The sequence below is a fragment of the Aquarana catesbeiana genome, linkage group LG01 (genome assembly GCF_042186555.1).
Source record: "Aquarana catesbeiana isolate 2022-GZ linkage group LG01, ASM4218655v1, whole genome shotgun sequence".
Lineage (NCBI taxonomy): Eukaryota > Metazoa > Chordata > Amphibia > Anura > Ranidae > Aquarana > Aquarana catesbeiana.
Window position 1 is genome coordinate 350,635,594 of NC_133324.1, and position 22,206 is coordinate 350,657,799.

The 22,206-nt window shown below is 41.9% G+C and overlaps 1 protein-coding gene across 1 annotated transcript in view; it reads right to left on the reverse strand.

Annotated features, from left to right (window-relative positions):
* ZFHX2 (zinc finger homeobox 2) overlaps positions 1-22,206 on the reverse strand; it is a 101,506-nt gene that overhangs the window by 3,225 nt on the left and 76,075 nt on the right. Inside the window, exons 7-9 of the mRNA XM_073632594.1 lie at positions 19,273-19,473; positions 17,942-18,035; positions 13,590-17,801 (exon numbers count right to left, since the gene is read on the reverse strand). Of these exons, the coding sequence (XP_073488695.1) occupies positions 13,590-17,801; positions 17,942-18,035; positions 19,273-19,473 (4,507 nt within the window). The remainder of the gene's footprint in view (positions 1-13,589; positions 17,802-17,941; positions 18,036-19,272; positions 19,474-22,206) is intronic.

A 22,206-nucleotide genomic window follows, 5' to 3' on the forward strand; every position in this document is an offset into this window, starting at 1 on the left:
TTAGAAAATGTGGAAGTTATCTAATAGTTCACTGAAAAAGGGTAATGTAAGGCATCTATACCCTGGTTAGACAAATGTTTTTTTTTCACACTGCATTGAGTATTTAATTATGCACACTGTATTTCAGTTTTGATTTCTTTAGCTATTATTTTCTAACATAAAACAATGTCCTATTAAAAAAATGTATGAGTTTCATTTTTTTTTTAAATACCAGAGGAAATAGCTGACATCTCCATCCAGCTATTTGATGTTTTGTCTGATTACATTTCCTACTGGGAATTTCTATTTCAGGACAATATTATACCGTTGCACTACTTTGTGTTAACATGTACCGAACACTGCTTAGAATAGTAAAGATACTAGGAATATCGTATTGAGGTATGGGTAAATGACATGTAATTTTCTAACAAAGAAATATTGGTCTAGAAAATATTCTTCAGAAATAAATGAAGATGCTAAAACATGGGCAGCAACTTGGAGATAAATTTACTAGCATATGTTGACACTGTACGTGAATAATAAGACAGTAAGTATGCAGGTGTGGTATCTGTTAAATGTGGAACGCCAAATTATATACTTTACTAATTTTAGGTAGCGGAAGGCATGTTCTGAATTCCTGCTGGGTCTCCACTGTCTGGGATACTGAGTGAATGATCTGTCTCTATTTCCATTCCCACTGTGACAAGCTGCTGTGGGCTGATTTTCCAGGAATCCTTTGGAGTGTATTCTCCGTGTATTACTTGAAAGATCCACTAGAGGGCAGTTGACTCTATTATACTGATGCCTTATTCTACTATAAAGAAGAGAATAAAACTGGCAGCCCTATTTTCAATAGGCATATACAATTCAATTGTGCCATAAATGCCATGTGGCAGACAGCTGTCTCAGACAATGAGATATACGGGGCTGTAAAATGAAAAGAATTAAAAACTAGCAATGCAAACAAGTAAATTAGTATGTACCTTGCTGGTACATTCAATAATGTCTAAATATTTCCAAATGTGTTTTGCAGTGCAGAAATGTCCTATCCAGATGATAAGGAAGTAAACACTACTATGCAAATACTGCAGGTACTAAATGCAAGCATCTCCATTTCATTTTAGAATGATGTATGCATAGAGATAATTGTCAGGTAAGTGACAGGACTGATATTTCCAAGTGAAATATATACAGGGATGAAATTAAGGTTTTCTGTCCTGTGTAGGATTAAAATGCACTCCCTTTTTCCACTGACAGTTCATGAGATCATTATAAGTACATGTTTGTATAGCTGGATTACCTGTGAATGTCCACTTCTCCACTTATATTTTCATGTAATGTTAATGTATAGTATATAACGTTTGTGCAACAAGTGAATCCTCATTATTTTTACTCCCAAAATGTTTTACTATATTAACTTGAATTACTAGAATGCTACCATATTCTACCTCGCTAATAATTTTGGTCCTAAAAGTGACCCATGCTAGGGCAGAACTTTTGTCAGACACCTGCCTGTTTAAAATATCAAGAAAATGATTTACACAACAAAACGTCATTTGCTCCAATTTGCTTCAGTTTTTGTGAATCGATATCAATTATTCCAATTAATTTTTCTGCACGTGGTTTGCTTCACAAACACTCTTCAACTGAAGCACCAAAATCTATGCTATTAGCCTTGCAAATTAGCTAACGGTTACATCTGTATTCCTGCTATCAGCAATGCAAATTAGCTTATAGCTACATCTGTATGTATTTTTAAGAAAAACTCTGCAACTGCTGCTACAGATCATTACACGTGTCAAAGTTTTTTTTAATCCTTCATCAGGGTCACAGGAACAGTACAATTCAGGAACACTGGATTACACTACTTCCTTTAGAAGGATTTAAACATTAGCACACTCAAAAACGTTGGCTGGCCAGTATAACCCCTCCCATGATGCTTCAATTTTGTATTTTCTCTTCAGAGGAAAGCAAACCCATTTTTTCTAAACGTTTTTACTTATATCAAGAATATTTTTTTCTGCGATCAAGATTATTCATTATCCTGCTTATGCAGCTGTCAGGATTGGCAGATCCTCTGTGCCATCTTGGAAGCCATACTTGGACCTTCAGGCGCTGGGCTCTGCTTGTGACACTCTTCAGGCACCTAGTGTACTGTTTTTTTAGCCACAGAGTGCTTTACAAGTCCACAACAGTGACACAATTTATGAATGGAGGATGGGCACATGATTGATAGCTCCATCCCCTGTATTCTAAAGCCTGGTACACACTATGAGTGAACGAAAGAAAACTGTCAGCTCCGGTCGGAGCCGCTGTACTAACTATGCAAAGTTAGTATAGCCATCTCCCCTGCTGAGCTGTGTTCTGACAGGGGGATGGCCTCCCGCCAGAGCACTCTGATCAGCAAACTCTGCCACTGGCGGTGAGTGCTGATAGGGAATCGGTGAGCTGCTGATTTTCCAGCATGCTCGTCCGACGTAAGCCAGCCAAACGGCCAGCTTCTGTTGGAGAGAGTGGCATACACACGGCCTGAATGTCGGCTGTTTCTTTTTAACCGGGTGATGTCTCCCAACATTCGGTCCGTGTGTACTGGGCCTTAGATTCTGCTCCAATCATAGAAGCCGTAGTATGGCTTCTATGAATGGTGGAGCTAGGCAGAAAGGGTGGGCATAGTCAGGCTCACTTGGAGAGCCTGTGACAGCAATTTAGTTGTATTAGCCACCAACACAGTAGAACTTTACAGCGGCAGGGATGGGGAAAAGAATTTGAAGAAAAGACTCCTACTAACAGTCCTACTGACTATAAGTTATGTCCCCTATGATGATTTTTCTGTTTTTGATATTGGCTGTACTTAGGCTTTAAGTTCTACATTACTCACAGCTGTGGCACGAGCACTTTCACTGCCTTTTCCTACCTTTCAGCGTGAGATTTGCCGCAACTGCTCTTGCAAGGATCAAGGGTTTGCCCTCGGTTTTTCCTTACTGCTACCTCACAGTGACACCTCTGGCCAAATAACCTCTCCTGCTTCTGCAGTGGTTGCGAGTACCCCATGTGCTTCTGGTGTATTTTATTCTGCCTTATTTGTAAGGCATTTTTTCTAGCAGCCTTGGGGCAGCCTGCAGTGTTCCCCCTAAAGGACCCGATGCTGAAAACCTGAACCACTGTCCTTTGCTTGAGTCTACTCACTCCTCTTGGTCTTCCTTAGATCCCTCAGGTGTGGCTCCTTTCTCTGCTAAATCCAGGGAGCAGTTTTCTTCAGATTTGCTTACATAATTCCCAGGCTTAAAGATACCATTTCAGTTCTTATTTACACAGTGCAAAAATGTTTATTACTGGAGCAAACTGCATCTGGAACCACCTGTTACCAGTCTGGGCTCCTTTACAGTTTTCAAGACTGTCAGAACCTCCCTAGCAGGTTACTAATTACTATTTTTCCTCTTGAACACCTTACTAACCAACATCCCATGGAGGGAGAATTCACACAAAAGTGGACCATTTCCATTGCAGACCTATCCATTTCTTGTCCGAAAAAACCTCTGACTGTTCCTGTTGGTGTTTTAAAGACCAGGTTAACAAGTGTCTGAAAACTCTTCCCATGTCCTTGTTTTCCCTAGCGGGCCTTGCTCTGCAACCTGCTATTGCTATAATAGCAAATTGCCAGACCTTGGGCGTGTGGCTTAAGGAAAAATCTAAGAGACTCAATGCCATCCTTACTGACCAGTCAGTAAGGATGGCACACCAGTAAAGCGTTGGTAGCTTATCTCATTTGCAGAATAAGTCGCCTGTCTATTAATATGTAGAGGACCATCTGGCTAGGTACAAGTATGTTTTAACAAAATAAACCTAAGCCTGCACCTGGCTAAACTTGTTCTAAAGTCAAAAAGAGCCCTTTAAATCCAGGCTGAATTCTAAGACCCAGTCCACTCATAAATCCTGTGCTTCCGAGTCTTCCAAGCCTGTGGACTACTCACAATGAGGGGACTCCTCCACTTTCTAAAGTGGGGGGAATTCTATTAGCCTTCGCCGACACCTGGACTGACTGCATTTCCGATGCATGGGAAAAAAATGTGGTGTCTAGGGGCAAAAACCGCAAAAACTAACAGATCTTTATGATGCCCTGGCAGACCTTCTAAGTCTAGAAATCATTGACATTGTTCCTCAAGTGGAAAAGTTTAAAATTTTTACATGAGCCTATTCATCATTCCCAAGGCAAAAGGAAGCTTCTCCCCTATCTTGGACCTTAATACACGTAATGTCTTTATTATGCATGGAATAAACAGCTCAGTCATTTCCTCCCTCCACTGGGGAGACTATCTGGTCTCTGTTTACATCAAGGACGCAACTTGCATGTCCCCATCTTTTCAGCACATCAACGCTTCGCTGTGGGCACACAAGTTTTTTGCTCGTCGTTGCCTTCTTTGAGGCAGTCCCACTTGCCCAGTTCCAGACCAGACAATTGCAACGCAACATTTCTGGTTGCGTATGACAAGTAGGTACAGTCATTAGACCTACCACTGTGCTAGATACCAAGGACAAGGTCGTTTCTGGTCTGGTTTCCCCTGGCAGAAGCAGTGGATGCCCTGATAGCTCAGTGGAATCAGAACAACCTGATCTATGCCCTCTAAAGCCCCTTCCTTATCTGCTCCACAGGAGTGAAATAGAGGGCATATCAGTTGTTCTCTTTGTACCAAATAGGTTCGGGAGACCAAGGTAGTTCAACTACGTCAGGCTATTAGCAGACACCCTGTGTGCTCTTCTAGATCATCTGAAATTTCTGTCTTAAGTTCCAGTTTGCCACTCTGCTTCACAGTCAGCGGCTTTGACAACTTGGCTGTTGAAGCCCAGGTATTAAGAGATAAGGTTATTTTGACCTGGCCATTCCTACACTTCTGAAAGCTAGTAAGGTCTACCATAGCACAAGGAAGGCTTACTTCAGTGTGAGGTTGAAGAAGTTACATCCTGATCTTTCTACAATCTGGGTTGGGTCAACATATGGCTTTAAGTTCCATCAAGGGACAAATTTCAGCTTTTGTGATTTTTTTTTACAAAGACTTATTGTTTTGAATTTAACTCTGCAAAGCCTTTGCACAATGTGTAGCTCATACAGTCCTACCTGTATAGCCTCTAGTGACTCTGTGGGATCTTAAACTGGTTCTTAAAAGACCTTCTTTTAATGCTAATAGGGATATAACTTTTTCCACTGTAGTTCAGAGCAGTTTTCCTAATTACCATCACCTGTATTAAATGAGTGTCTGAGCTAGCTGCCTTATCTTGTAAAGAACCCTTTCTGATTCTTCACAATTACAAAGTTGTATTGAGACCCTTTTCTTCCTAAGGTGGTTTCTACCTTCCACCTTAACCAGAACATTATCCTTCCATCCCTCTGTCCTACTCGAGTTCATCCTAGGAAGATAGCCCTCCATAGCTTTGATATGGTCATAGCTGTTCATGTCTAACTCTCAGCTACATCTTCCTTCAGACAAACTGACTGTCATTCCAGAAGGTATCTGCAAAGAACAACCTACTTCCCATTTGATCATCTCTCAGTGAATCAGACATGTCATTGTTCAAGCCTACTGGTTTTAGGATTAGATTTTACCCTTTCCAGTTAAAGTGCATTAAACCAGATTTGTGAGTACTTCCTGGGCCTATATGCCTTACGCATCTGCCTCTCAAAGGCCACTACTACTTATATGTTCTCTAAGTTCTACCAGGTGGATGCTCAGGCATCTTTGGATACAAGGTCCTGCAAAAAACTCTTTAACCCCTTGGCACCGGCCGCACGCATATATGCGGCCTCTAAGGAGGTGGGCCTTGGCACCGAGCAGCCACATATTTGCGTGAATTAGTGTAGATACAGCTGTACTGAGAGCGCACTTCTGGCACAGTTACCGGCAACTAACGGAAAGCTCCCGATCGCTACTTGCTATCAGGAGCTTTCCGATCATGTGACTACTGTGACTTGCAATCACGGCGGTAAAATGATCTTAAACCCATCTCCGGCATCCTAAACCTCTTAAAGGCCCGGGAGGCGCTGGCGCCAAGAGGTTAAGCTACAGGCACCCCCAGTGTTTTGTTGCGCTGTTGTCTTTGTCTCAGGCTGTTAGCGTTTGTGTTTCCCTCCCCTCAGTTGGACTGTTTTGGGACATCCCAATGTTTCTGAAATCTACTGTTTTTGTGTCCTTTGATGAACATTTGAGAAAATAAATCTTTTCTTGGAGTTCATCAAGGGACACAGGTCACACTCCTCTGTGTTCTTGATTTACTCAGGAAGTCCAAACACTTAAGCTCACCTCTCACATTACAAAATGACTGTACAATCACATTAGATCTTCCAACATCTAAACAGGTTGATACAGCTTAGAAGGAGGTCAAAGCGTTAAAACCTGTTAAAGCAGTTGTAACCCCAAAAAAAGTTTTCCTGTTCCTTTAAAGCGTGATCTATAGCATAGTGCTTCTGCAGTGTAATTTGTCCCCATGTTATAAAATACCTGGTTGATCCTGCTTGTTCCTGTGTCCCCTTATGTGTACTGACTACGAAAATCATGCTTGTTGATTCATGATACCATGGTCAGTTTACATCCCTCTGTCATCACACTATGTGTTCAGTCTCTCTCTCTTTCCCCCGCCTCTCAGTTCAGTAGTCGGTGCGTGAGAGCCGATCTCCTACCTGCCCCTCCCCTCCTTGCGCTATTTCGCTGTGGCTGAAAAGTAATGTATGTAAATCACTTCCATCTACTATTCTACTTGCATTTCAGATCAGTTGAGACTGTTCTGAGATTCACAGTTCATTAAAGTTGTTGTTAAGTCTCATTTATAAATTACTTCTATTCCCTTCTGTTTTAGGAAGATATTAAGTACAGTATGTCAGTTTTTTAAAATTATAATTCTAAATACCTTCTAGCACAACGCCGCTGTGCGATCATGCGACCTTTTTAAATGTTGTGGTTATTTCTCTTTCTTATTAGCCAGACAAACAGATATAACAACAGGGGAAAACTGTTCCGTGCAGCCAAATCATGCATTTCTTTCACTTCTGCCTTTTTGCTATTTCAAAACCCATTTAAATATTTTACCAGGCGATAGTTCTATAAAGGCCCTTGTTCCAAAACGTCCTATTATAGGGCGACGATACCTTTACCCATCTTTCAATTGTTCTCCTGCATTGTCACCCTGTCAAAAATTTTTGTTGGAGACTACAAATGACCATGCTGAGGCACACTGCACAGGTATGTTAACCTGTATGTTGATGCATGTAGTGAGGAAGTGACTGCAGAAAAGCTGTGGAAGATTGACAGTGCTAATATGCAACAATAAAGGGTAAACGCAGTATTTAATAAAATAAAGGGGGGGGTGGCTGTTTTTGATACACAATACTTTAGAAAACTATATTTCATCCGGTTAAGGTTTACAATAAATATAAACATACTGTACACGTAAAGTGTGGGAAAGCACATTGGCTTAGTGGCCAGCACTTTTGCCTTCCAGCCCTGGGCTCTTCAGTTGGAGTCTGGTCATGACGCTATCTGTATGTTTGCATGTTCTCCCTGTGCTTGTGTGGGTGTGGGTACTCCAAAGATATGCTGGTTTGTTAATTGCCTCTAGTATAATATCCTACTGAAGGTGCCCAAGATGGCTGCCCCAACAGCAGATAAAGCACCATGAGTCCTAAGTGAGGAAAGTACAATAAAAATAAAAAACAACAGGTTATTATTTTACAGATCTAGCCATACATGGTCAAATTTGACAAATTTAAAATTCCAGTAAATGGTTATACTGGGGTCGATTTACTAATATTGGGGAGTGCAAAATTTGGTGCAGCTCTGCATGGTAGCCAATCAGCTTCTAACTTCAGCTTCTTTAACTAACTGAATTATTGCATAATTAAAGCAGGATTCTGGCCGTAAAAAAAAAAAAAAATCAAAAGTCAGCAGCTACAAACACTGTAGCTGCTGACCTTAAATAAGTACTTACCTGTCCTGGGTGCCCGCGATGTCGACCGCCCGAGGCCGACCCGTCCCTCGGCTCTCAGGTCCCGGCACCGCCATCCTAGGTAAGGGAAACAGGCAGTGGAGCCTTGCGGCTTAACTGCCAGTTTCCTACTGCGCACTCGCGCAGTAGGAAACTGGCAGGCGCTCTGTGAATGGCCCCGTAGTCTTCTGGGAACACACACAGTTCCCAGAAGACAACGGGGCCGCTCACAGAGGAGCAGAAGACGCCGCGGAAAAGGAAGAGGCAGATTAGGAAGACTGCCTAGCAACAAGGGTTTAGGTAAGTTTTTTCAGGGTGGCCCTCCACTTTAATTAACTAATTAGGCAATAATGCCTGGAAGCTGATTGGTTTCTATGCAGAGCCGCACCAGATTTTGCACTCTCACATTTTAGAAAATCAACCTCACAATGACCACAGGGGTGAGCTGATGCAGCCAGGCTACAATTATTTTCTGAAACAAGCCTATTTGATATCAAAACTGATATTGTTCAAGGAGGAAAGCTAATTATCAGAAGATGAAGCTGCTTAGACCTAAACTAGCTAAAAAAATCCTGTCCATGTGATTATTGTTTATAGAATTTTGAGAGTATATTATCATTTCTATGACTGTATCCAACTGTATGGCAGCATCCTTCAGTAGTAGTAATATATGCACGTGAGTTTTTTGCAGTACAAGCCCTTGTCAGCATATTTTTGTATTAGCTTTTCTAACACAGTTGTGTGTGTACAGCCATGATCACTGCAGGTACACGCTGGCTCTGTGAACAGTAAAGAATAATAGCTGCTGCCGTCGACAACCTATCATTGCACTGTTCAGGCTCGACAGGCACAGGTATCAATCAGCGATAGACATAGCTAGTAATAATCAGTATTATTTTGTTTTTAAACCTTTTATTGCAACTGATGTAAGGGTTATGCAGCGTATACACGGTCGGACTTTTCGACCGGACTGGTCCGACGGACTGAGTCCGGCAGACAATCCGATCGTGTGTGGGCTTCATCGGACCTTCAGCGGACTTTTCCAGTCAAAAATCTGACGGACTTTAGATTTGGAACATGCTTCAAATCTTTACGCCGTAACTCCGCCGGACCCAGAAATCCGCTCGTCTGTATGCTAGTCCAACGGACAAAAACCGACGTAGCTATTGGCTACTGGCTATCAACTTCCTTATTTTAGTCCAGTGTACATCATCACGTACGAATCCGTCAGACTTTGGTGTGATCGTGTGTAGGCAAGTCCGTTCGTTAGAAAGTCCATCGGAAGTCCGTTGAAAGTCCGTCGGACCAGTCCGGTCGAAAAGTCTGCCGTGTGTACGTGGCTTTACAGCGCAGCAGGACTTCAACTCACCACACTGTGGATCGTGCGTTACCACAACATGTACAGTGGCTTGCGAAAGTATTCGGCCCCCTTGAACTTTTCAACCTTTTGCCACATTTCAGGTTTCAAACATAAAGATATAACATTTTTATTTTTTGTGAAGAATCACCAACAAGTGGGACACAATTGTGAAGTGGAACGAAATCTTTTGGATTTTTGAAACTTTTTTAACTAATAAAAAAATGAAAAGTGGGGCGTGCAAAATTATTCGCCCCCCTTGCGTTAATACTTTGTAGAGCCACCTTTTGCTGCGATTACAGCTGCAAGTCGCTTGGGGAATGTCTCTATCAGTTTTGCACATCGAGAGACTGAAATTCTTGACCATTCTTCCTTGCAAAACAGCTCGAGCTCAGTGAGGTTGGATGGAGAGCGTTTGTGAACAGCAGTTTTCAGCTCTTTCCACAGATTCTCGATTGGATTCAGGTCTGGACTTTGACTTGGCCATTCTAACACCTGGATACATTTATTTGTGAACCATTCCTTTGTAGATTTTGCTGTATGTTTGGGATCATTGTCTTGTTGGAAGATAAATCTCCATTCCAGTTTCAGGTCTTTTGCAGACTCCAACAGGTTTTCATCCTGAATGGTCCTGTATTTGGCTGCATCCATCTTCCCCTCAATTTTAACCATCTTCCCTGTCCCTGCTGAAGAAAAGCAGGCCCAAACCATGATGCTGCCACCACCATGTTTGACAGTGGGGATGGTGTGTTGAGTGTGATGAGCTGTGTTGCTTTTACGCCAAACATATAGTTTTGCATTGTGGCCAAAAAGTTTGATTTTGGTTTCATCGGACCAGAGCACCTTCTTCCACATGCTTGGTGTGTCTCCCAGGTGGCTTGTGGCAAACTTTAGACGAGACTTTTTATGGATATCTTTGAGAAATGGCTTTCTTCTTGCCACTCTTCCATAAAGGCCAGATTTGTGCAGTGTACGACTGATTGTTGTCCTATGGACAGACTCTCCCCACCTCAGCTGTAGTTCTCTGCAGTTCATCCAGAGTGATCATGGGCCTCTTGGCTGCATCTCTGATCAGTCTTCTCCTTGTCTGAGCTGAAAGTTTAGAGGGACAGCCAGGTCTTGGTAGATTTGCAGTGGTCTGATACTCCTTCCATTTCAAAATGATCGCTTGCACAGTGCTCCTTGGGATGTTTAAAGCTTGGGAAATCTTTTTGTATCCAAATCCGGCTTTAAACTTCTCCACAACAGTATTACGGACCTGCCTGGTGTGTTCCTTGGTCTTCATGATGCTCTCTGCGCTTTCAACAGAACCCTGAGACTATCACAGAGCAGGTGCATTTATACAGAGACTTGATTACACACAGGTGGATTCTATTTATCACCATCAGTCATTTAGGACAACATTGGATCATTCAGAGATCCTCGCTGAACTTCTGGAGTGAGTTTGCTGCACTGAAAGTAAAGGGGCCGAATAATTTTGCACGCACCACTTTTCAGTTTTTTAATTGCTAAAAAAGTTTAAAATATCCAATAGATTTCGTTCCACTTCACAATTGTGTCCCACTTGTTGGTGATTCTTCACAAAAAATAAAAATTTTACATCTTTATGTTTGAAGCCTGAAATGTGGCAAAAGGTTGAAAAGTTCAAGGGGGCCGAATACTTTCGCAAGCCACTGTAGGTGTGAAGCTAGCCTCAAGGATTTTCATTTAGTTGCTTATTTACAGTTTTGCTTTTTTTCGTATTTTTAAAAAATTGTTTGGTAAAAAAGGCGCATTTTAAAATGTGAAAATATTTGTTATTTATTAACCTTAATACAGTTTTATCTAGTTTAGTAAACGTTGTATTTGTGTGTGCTAAAAAATATTTTTCAGTATTTTTATTGAAATATAGTCTTGACAAACATTTGCACAGCTATCATGGCCATTCAAAATCAGTAGCAGCAGCTTTTATTTCAACAGGCCCTGTTACTTTCAGAAAACATATGGCTTGAAGGGTCTTTTACAAACTTTGGAAGTTGTAAGTGAAAAAAAGCAAAAATGTTGTGGCCACCTGAGGTAAAAAAAAAAAAGGGTCTGACAGCGATAGGGTTAAAGCTGAAACATGTTTTTTGCTGCTTTCACTTATATCCAGTGTGTGGCTGTCTGAGAGTTCTGTAAAGAACTAGAACAGGCATGGGTCAATCATTTTTCCCCTGAAAATTTAGTTTACAACTAATGGAAATTGTAAATGTAAATTTTATAGATTTTAATTTGTAAGCTGCCATGTCACTAAAGTAACAGGTGGAACCCCATAGACTGGAAACTGAAAACAACAATGTCAGGAATGTTGTGGTTCCTAAAAAATGATACATAAAGGAAACCAGTCAAGATAGATGCCATTGCTGACCTCATCTCTTGAAAATGCTAGGTACCTGGCTGTCATACTGACCCTTTTTCTGAAATCCTTCTAGTAGCTGATCCACAGTAAGTATAGAGATAAGGATTTCTGACCCTTTCTCTGACTTTTCTGATCTGCTTACTTGTTCTGTGTCATTTTCAGAAAGAGTTAAGTTGGCAACCCCCATATATCCTACTTTAATAGTTTGGCATATTTATTAACATATTCTAGGTAAAAGCATTCTGCATTTCCCTACCTAAACAAATCCCATTCAAGCTTTAATTTGCCAATTCCTGATTTCTGTGCACATTAAAGTCCAACTGGTAGCTGTAGTAACACAGACGTTCCTATTTCATATATGTGGCACACAACCCCTAAAGGTTATTTTTTACTAATCTTATCAAGAACATTGTGCCAACCTTATTTTGCTTGTTACTGCCCAGCTGACACCAACTGTCAGGAAATATATGTATTTGTTGTAAGAAACTCAACATGCTGTCTAAACCTAGCTGCCTATTGCTGACTGTTTACAATACAGCAAAATGAATGCATCATCAAGTGACCATGTAAACAGCACTGACATGACTAATGCACAATAATATAGTAAACAGTTAAGCTCAGATATTGCATTTATCATGTATAACGGAAAAGGGTGATAACTTCTGAAAATACTAGTTTGCTTAAAGCGGTATTAAACCCACAAACAAAAATGTTTTATATTGCATCTTGCCAATTCTTAGATGTGGTGGCTGCATTCATTTTTTTCCCTTGTTGATCTGGCCAGTAAGTCTGTTATTTTTGACATTCCTTTAACAGTCCAAGCTGTCCAAAATGTCAGTAAAGCCGGCCATAGATAGTTCAAACTGGCCGAGATTCGATCCATCTATGGGCAGGCTGACTGTACCCAAGTCGATCCCTCGATTGACTTGGGTACAGCCAGCATGTCGGATTTCCAGTATGCGATTCTTGCTAGTGACTATAGCCACTAGCAATAATCATTTAGTTCTCCTGGCGGGGATGGCTCCACCCCACCCCCCCACGAGAACACAATAGCTCTAGGAAAGGAAATTCCATAATCTTTGGCCTGCCTTAGAGGGTTGAGACAAACCACTTAACACTGACAGGGGAGCTTACAATGGTCAGCTTTTATTAATTTATGTAAAACCTTTATCCCAAAAGGAAAACAAAACATTGCTGTAACCTCTTAAAAATGTTAGTTCAGCTTTAATTTGTTAGACTAGTACGTCTAAATCTATGTCAATTTTATACTACCCTCTCCCAAGACTGACAATGCTGCTGTCCAAAGATGTCTCTGTTGCTCCTCCATCCAGACTGGAGACACCCTAAGACAGGAAGTGTGCTACTGGCTGGTTTACCGGGTAGAAAAAAGAAAAGCCTGAAAAACTAATGTTGACACCATATTTAAAGTGACATTAAACCTTCTTTTTTTTAATTAAAATAATAAACATGTTATACTTACCTGCTCTGTGCAATGCTTTTGCACAGAGCAGCCGCAATCCTCTTCCTCTGGGGTCTCCAGGTAGCGATCCAGGCCCCTCCTTTTCGCCGAGTGCCCCCACGGAAAGCAGCTTTCCATGGGGGCACCCGTGTGGGCTCTCGAATTAACAAAAACCTTAAGGCTTTAAAACCACTTCAAGGATAGGTAAGTTGCAATACAAATGTTTTTGTTTTTTGGGTCTAATGACACTTTAGATCCCTGCATATTTATTTAATTTGCAACCTTTTGTTTCATATTTAGAGGTGAACATCTTCTTTGTTTTAGTATTAATGGTGATAATTTGAATACTAAAATAATTCCAGTACTCAGCACCTAGCACTTTTCAAGGCATGTTTGTGTACTGTGACTCTACTCTTCTATGCTGCCTAATGACAAGCTGGTTTTACCTGTGTTAAATGTGGCCAATCCACCTATAGGTGCAGGAATGCCCTGTCCTGGCATCAGCAGGGGTGTAATCCTCTGGATTTGTGGTGCCACTGTAGCAGAAGTCTGGAAGTTAAGCATCTGTGAGGTTGGTTTGCTCTCTGAAACAGGCGGTGCTCCTGCACTTGGATGTGTGTCACGGTAACGGCTTTCCTCCTTTAGCTGCTGTTGTATTGATGCTCGAAGCCTTGCAATATGCTGTCTTGAGAATATGTGGGCACGGCATGGGATGGTAGGCCCATATTTAACATTACAGTGAGTGCACTCAGTAGGCTGAGGTCCTTCACTGGAAGGAGTTGTGCCAACCAGTCCTTGGAGTTTAGCTTTCTTTTCTTTGGCTCTGGCATTTTGAAACCAAACCTGAACAACTCTCTTCTGCAACCCAATCTCACTGCCGAGACAGTCACATTCCTGCATGCTTGGGGTGCGATATTCTGAATAACATGCCTTAAGTATCCTTAACTGTAGACTACTCATTTGAGTACGATAGCGTCTAGCTCCGGAGGAACCTAAAAAGCCTTCAGAGTTTAATGGTCCTTTGCCAGGACTAGAAGGACCAGGATCTGAACTTGATGAGTCACTGATGTCTCCAGCCTGTGGACTGTGCATCAGAGAGTCCATCATTTTATGGGCTGTTTTCTCTTCTGAAGGTTTTTGGTTGCAACTTCCTTGATTCTCAGTAGATTGATTCTCAGTAGTATGTTGCTCTGAATGTTTAATTTTAGAGCAATCCAGTGTCTCATTAACTGACAGAGTTACTGTTTTGTCAGGTTCAGCTATTGGCAACTGGGAAGGTGCTTGCTGGATGGGAGAAGAATGCACTTTAGCCTCAGGAGGGGAAGACACTAAAACAGGTGGTGCTGCAGGTTTAGTTTGAAAGGAAGCTAACAGCAATCCTTGTGAAGACTGGGGAGTACTCACTAGGCTGGGCAGAACATGGGCGGGGTTAATAAGACCTGGGAATGCTTGATTTGGGCTAACTAAACCTGATAATGACTGTGGTGGATTAACAAGGCTAGATAAAACTTGGGAAGAGCTGGCAAGGTTTGGGATTGTTTGAGATGGATTAACTAAGCCAGGCATAATTTGTGCAGCGCTTAGCAGACCTGACAGAGCCTGGGTTGGATTCACCAGGGACTTGGCAACTTGAGTGTTTGTGAGGCTGGAAGAAGTCTGAGGTTTAGAAGATACTGAAGAACTGGTCTGTATCGCTGATGTGCATGACTTGGCTACAAGCTGTGGTACAATTTGACTTGGAGTTGCATTATAAAAGTAACTTGAACCAGAGCTTTCTCTTTTTGCTGCTTCATTTGTAGAGTCATCTTGCTGGCGAGGAGCTGAAATAGTGCCAGGTGGTACCCCTCGGTACTGGCCTTTCCTCTCACGAGCCCTTGTGTTCTGAAACCAAACCTGAACCACTCTTTTTTTCAGGCCCACTTCGAAAGATATGCGTTCTAGTGTGCTTCTTGTTGGATTGGAGTCTTGCAAGTACCATCTATGCAAAATATCTAACTGTTCTGGTAAAATAGTGGTTCTCAGACGCTTGTCTCTTGGAGGCTCGTCACCGCCATCACTTCCAGTTGGAGAGAGGCTTTCTTCTTCATGCTTTCTTTTTCTCTGATAGGCCACTTCACCAGCCCCCACTGGAATAAGTACAGAGAGGTCCATCAAAGGTGCTTGAAGATGGCTATTACTTGGTAATGTCTTGTTTTGGTTCTGGTCAACATTGCTGTTAGTGACAGAAGATTCATTTGGCTCCACAAGATGATCTCCTGGCTCAGATATTGATATATTTCCTTCATTTACCTTAGGCGACTCAGCTTTCTCTTTTATAACCGGAGCATTAACTTCTTGATCAACTTTAGTTTCCTTTTGTGGTTTATCTTGCTTTTCTTGGCTAATTGATAATGGGAGATCAGTGCCTACAGTGTGATCTGATACTGACTCTTCAGTCTGTGCAGACCTATTCAACTCCTCTTCTTTCTCTTCAGTTTCAGTTGCTTCTTCACGGATGTCACTATAGCAAGTTTTCAGGTGACGGATTAGATGAAAAATGCAAGGAAAGCTCATGCCACATTTCCGGCAAGGTGGAACATTGCTGTTGGCAGCAGGGCGTTCCCCTGGTTGAACAGGATGCAGAGGTGGTGAAGGGGAATTTCCATAATCTGCAGCTTGCTTTCGTGCTTTTTGTCGAGCATTTTGAAACCAGACCACCACCACCCGTCCAGAAAGACCTAGCAGTGAGGACAGTTGCTCTACTTCATTATCTCTAGGATATGCACTGGACTCAAAAAAGCTGTTTAGTGCCTGAGTCTGAAAGTCAGAGAATTTTGTGCGTGAAAATCGTCGATGACTCATACGATCAGTCTTAGAATAATCCTCTCCTTCTTCTTCTTGAGACTCTTGGATGCTTCCCTCTCCCTGCTTATGCCACTTCCTGATAGCTGCGGGGGATAATCCAGTCTTTTCAGCTGCCCATAATAGCTGCTCTTCCAACAGGTGACCAGGAAAATCCAGGTGGTTGTGTAGAAATCTAAGCTGTTCAACTGTAATGGCCTGTTCAGGTAAAGAATCCTGGTCTTCAACCTCTTTGGAACACTGAGAGAGTTGAGATGTTACAGAGAAGTCTAATGGCGTAGCTGAAGGACCTCCTGTTTCAGCATTGACTCCAGCAGGGTTATGACTGTCGTAGGTTCGGCGATAATTGGCAGCATATCTACTCAAAGCTTCAAATGGTAGCAAACGTTGGTGCATGTGCTCCTCGTGTGTTTTAAGAATCAATCTGTTTGAGAAATGTTTACCACAAGTACCACATTGAAGGCTCTCTGTGGAAGCGGGTATAGGCAATGTATCAAGTGGTGGAGCAGGAGGCTGTGGCTGAATCTGAACTTGGCTAGTAAGTGGCTGCCTTCCCTCATTATACTGTGTGACCAGCTCAAATCCAAAATTCTCTAGCAATGCTCGTGCTGCAGATCCAGTAGGGTCTGCAGAAGCCTTTGTTGAAGACTCTGGATTCTGTGAAACATCTGCTTCTCCAGTTGCTGCCTCACGCTCATCTGGTACTTTTTCATCCTTTTCATTCGCTGGTCTGGGTGTTACACTGGGTTGGTCACCCTCATCCTTGATGGATGGAGGCTGCTGAGCACCTCCAAAGGACAGTAAAGGTGTTGGTCCTCCATCTGCACTAACTTTGAGTTCTTGCAGGTAAAATGGAAGCAAAAGCTGCTGCTGTTGACGCTGGAGTTTCAATAGAGCCTCAGGTATCAGTGGAAATGAGGGAAGGAGTGATGATGTAAAAAGCGGAGAAGGCTGGACAAGTGGTGGTGGTCTAGACAAATCCATGGATAGCTGCACTGGAGGTGGAGCAACTGGATTAGGCAAAATGGGAACTCCAACACAAGGACCAAGCTGCTGTGATCTCTTTTTGGGCAGGTCCACTCCTTGCACCTCTATGGTCTCTCCTCTGCAATCAGTCGTAGTTTCACTCTTACATACAGGGTCTCTTTGAGGTTTTTCTAGGGGAATCTTGGTAGGGTCCTGCTTCAAGCTCCTGGATCTGGTTTGATGAAGTACAGAACGCATGTGAATTTCTAATGTTGAGCTTTGGTTGTATGATACATGGCATACAGTACATTTGTAGGGTTTATCTTGTCCTGTTTGTACTCCATGTCCCGTAGACCCCACTCCAGATTCATGACGGTTAGAAAGTGAAGGATCAAGAGAGGCTTTACGCACCTTGTGCAAGTGTGATACTGAATTAAAATGTACAAGTAGGATATTTTTCTGTGTAAAGGATTCTTTGCATACCACACATTTGTGAGGCCTAGAAGGATCCATAAATTTATCCATGGCAAAGTTGGTGGTTTTTCGATATGTAGAATGTTGAGTATGAGCGGGTGTACTTTCCTGAGAACCCTTTTTATCATCTTGCTCTGTACCTTCAACTTCTTGACTACGTGCTTCACATGCTTGCTGAATATCAGACTGACTAAACTCTGGATGATCCTTCTCCAAGTGGGTCCTTAGTTCTTGAGAATTTTCAGAGGTTATAGGGCACAAGGGACATGCAGTCTCTTCTTGTAATTTGTCAGTATCAGCAACAGAATCTGTCGCTTCATTTGGGCTTGTTGAAATTTCACCAGGAGATCCTGGAGGGGATGTATCTGTGACTTCACCTATAATGAATGAAAATTACGGATGAAGAATTCTTAAAGTCAACAGCAAAATATAACCATCCAAATATTACTATCAAACATAAAGGAAAGAATCAGTTAAGACAACCAAAACTAAGACAGAGGACAGCATGAATACTCACTGGAGGGTAGAATCTCCGAGGAAGATTGTTCTGGTTCCTCTATGATTTTCACTGGAATAATCCTGGTCCTGAAATTCATATGCACCTTTTGTGCCTGAAACAGAAAAGAAAGATGGTATAAGGTTTGTGTACTAAATGGTAGAAAATCATGTGACCTGCTCACATGTAGGTGAACATGTGCGGAGGTCTGTAAAAGGAAGTCACATTTTCTCAAAGTCTTTATCTACAATAGAGGTAACCACTCGTATTCTGTATACAGTCTTTGTGTCATCATCTGAAGAAAGCATATTAATAGGGATGCCCATTTCTTGTTCACAGGCTGAAACAAATTAAGGCTGAATTCTGATTAAATTCACCCCAGTGTGTGTTTGTGTTCAGAAAACTTTGTTGGGGCTTATGTGACTATATTTCTTGTAGCATACAGATACATTCATTAAATAAAAACAGTATGCACACAAAAAAAAACCTTTGACTTATTATAATTTTTCAGAATATACAGTATCTCACAAAAGTGAGTACACCCCTCACATTTTTGTAATATATATATTTTATTATATCTTTTCATGTGACAACACTGAAGAAATGACACTTTGTTACAATGTAAAGTAGTGATTGTACAGCTTGTATAACAGTGTAAATTTGCTGTCCCCTCAAAATAACTCAACACACAGCCATTAATGTCTAAACCGCTGGCAACAAAAGTGAGTACACCCCTAAGTGAAAATGTCCAAATTGGGCCCAATTAGCCATTTTCCCTCCCTGGTGTCATGTGACTCGTTAGTGTTACAAAGTCTTAGGTGTGAATGGGGAGCAGGTGTGTTAGATTTGCTGTTATCGCTCTCATTCTCTCATACTGGTCACTGGAAGTTCAACATGGCACCTCATGGGAAAGAACTCTCTGAGGATCTGAAAAAAAACAATTGTTGCTCTACATAAAATGGCCTAGGGCTAGGCTATAAGAAGATTTCCAAGACCCTGAAACTGAGCTGCAGCACGGTGGCCATACAGCGGTTTAACAGGACAGGTTCCACTCAGAACAGGTCTTGCCATGGTCCACCAAAGAAGTTGAGTGCACGTGCTCAGCGTCATATCCAGAGGTTGTCTTTGGGAAATAGATGTATGAGTGCTCGAGTTATTTTGAGGGAACAGCAAATTTACACTATTATACAAGCTGTACACTCACTATGTTACATTGTAGCAAAGTGTCATTTCTTCAGTGTTGTCACATGAAAAGATAGAAAAAAATATTTACAAAAATGTGAGGGGTGTACTCACTTTTGTGTGATACTGTATGTACACTTAATTATTGACAGTTTTTTCTCTAAACTCACCACCTGCAGCAGTTTTTCCACACATTCTGACACCACATTATGTCCATGTCCCAGGTGTGCCTTTAGATTACTGGTTCCTGTCAGCTGTTCTTGACACAATGGGCACCGAAAAGTTGGCTGCAGTGCATGCTGTGACACAGCATGACTGTGAACTTTTTCTTCAGAAGGGCTAACATAAGCACAGAAGGGACAGCAGAATACCTAAACAAATGTCAAGGATACATCATATTATTATTTGTTAAAATTATTGATATGTTGAAAATTCTACCATGGACAAGCAAAATTATAAAAAATAAAAACTGCAAATTAGACATAGGGTAGGCACAGTGGGGCAAATGCAGAGAAAGTTAGATATACCTAAGCAAGCAAATAAAAGAAATTAGTGACAAAATGATGCAGTAAGAAAGAAACTATAGAGAAACTGCAGCAAGAGTATTTGTGTTTCAAATTGCTCATTTTGCATTTTTACTTAGAGCCCTTTCACACTGGGGCGGGGGCATTGTCGGCGGTAAAGCGCCGCTATTGTAAGCGGCGCTTTACCGTCGGTATGCGGCCGCTAGCGGGGGCGGTTTTACCCCCCTGCTAGCGGCCGAGAAAGGGTTAAAACCACCGTAAAGTGCCTCTGCAGAGGCGCTTTGCCGGCGGTATAGCCACGCCGTCCCATTGATTTCAATGGCCAGGAGCGGTGAAGGAGCGGTACACACTCCGCTCCTTCACCGCTCCAAAGATGCGGCTGGCAGGACTTTTTTACCTTCCTGCCAGCGCATCGCTCCAGTGTGAAAGCCCTCGGGGCTTTCACACTGGAATGAAAGCAGCGGCACTTTCGGGTCGATTTGCAGGCGCTATTATTAGCGCAATAGCGCCTGCAAACCGCCCCAGTGTGAAAGGACCCTTATTGAATAATGCCTGTGAGTGTGTTTTTGCTCAATGATTAAATACATTTGAGTGTTTATTATATAACTAAAGTAAAATAAAGATTGTGGGGGGAATTGCCTAAACAAGTGAAATGTGCATCAGGCATCTATCAAAAAAAATGATAACTGTGACTTATTTACAAAGGAATTTGCAGCTTTTCCAGCTCATATACCACCTTTTAGCCACCAAAAGATCTGCAGAAAGGCCAGCTACATATGAACATGTAAGAAGACATGGTGCATGTGCAATGCTACAGGGTGGATTTATTATAGACAAATGGACTATGCACTTTGGATTTTTCCCCAGAGCTTAGTGAATGTGGTAAAGTTTCACTTTGTAACGGATAACCAATAAGGTGCAAGGGAAAAAAAAATGCATTTTTGCTTGCACATGATTGGAACATGAAAATCAGCAGAGCTTTACCAGATTTACTAAGCTCTTGGGAAAATGAGTGCACTGCACTTGCAGAATGCAACTGCACTTCCAAAGTGCATAGTCTATTTGCCCTTTAGTAAATCCACCCGTATGTCTGATTACATCTGCCCTGACTGCTGAGGGAGAAGCATAAGCTCAACTTAAGACAGAACTGCTCACTGTTGTTATCCATGGTTCCTCTGGAGGATATTTTTAATACTTTAAAATGGTTCTAAAGCCTAAAGGTTTTTTTTACCTTAAGGCATTCTATACCCTAAGGTAAAAAAACCTTTTGTGTCACAGATTTTCCCCCTCAGCCCCCTTATGCTTACCTGATCTCAATCCAGCACTGTGCAAGAGAGCAGCATCTCTCTCCGCTTTCTCCCTCCTCAAAGGGCAGATTGATAGCAGCAGGAGCTATTGGCTCCCGCTGCTTTCAATAAAATTCCATGGCTAAAGTGCAGGGGACAGGGCTGATCCACGCTGTCTGTGTCAATAGAAGTAGACAGGGTGGCTCAGGAGCGAGCCCGAAAGCGCCTTTCTATGGGGGGGGGGGCTCGCCGAAGAGGAGGAGCCAGCTGTGGACCCCAGAGGAGGAGAATTGGGGCTCCTCTGTGCAAAACCACTGCGCAGAGCAGGTAAGTATAACATGTTTGTTATAGCAAAAGTGGTAGTGGGAGGGCTGAGACAAACTATTTAACAATGTGAGGGGTGCTTACAATGGTCAGCTTTCATTCATTTCATGTAATACCTTTATCTCAATAAGAAAAAAAACTGCAGCTGTAACTGCTAAAAAAGTGTTAGCTGGAGGTCAGCTTTAATTTGTTTGTCAAGTCCACCTAAATGCGCTAGTACATCTAACACTACCTTCTCCCAGATTGACAATGCTTCTGTCAGGAGGTGTCTCCATTGCTCCTTCATCCACAGTGGAGACACCTTAAGACAGAAAATGGAGGGGGGATTTACTAAAACTGGAGCATGTAAAATCTGGCGCAGCTCTGCATAGAAACCAATCAGTTACCAGGATTTATTGTCAAAACTTAATTGAAGAAGCTGAAGTTAGAAGCGGATTGGCTACCATGCACAGCTGCACCAGATTATGAGTGCTCTAGTTTTAGTACATTTCCTCTCATGTGTGTTACTGGCTGGATCAGTAGGTGAAAATAAAAGAGGAAAAAAAAACATAAAAAAGAAACTTAATTCAGCCATCACATTTAAGGATTGGTTAGCTGCAATATGTATAATTTTTTGTTTTTGGGTTTAACTACTCCAATTTACCCCCTTCATGAGCAGGCCATGATTTGCCTTTTGGCATTGAGTTACTTCAAAGTGATTGTAAAGCTTTGATTATTAAAAAAAAAACAAAAAACAAACGTCTCCATGACACTGCTGGGCGGAAGTGACGTCAAAACGACACTTCCGCCCATACGTCTTAAAGTCGCATTTTTTTCAATGTAATTTTTTTAATTTATTTTTTTTTATTGCATTTTAGTGTAAATATGAGATCTGAGCTCTTTTTGACCCCAGATCTCATATTTAAGAGGTCCTGTCATGCTTTTTTCTATTACAAGGGATGTTTACATTCCTTGTAATAGGAATAAAAGT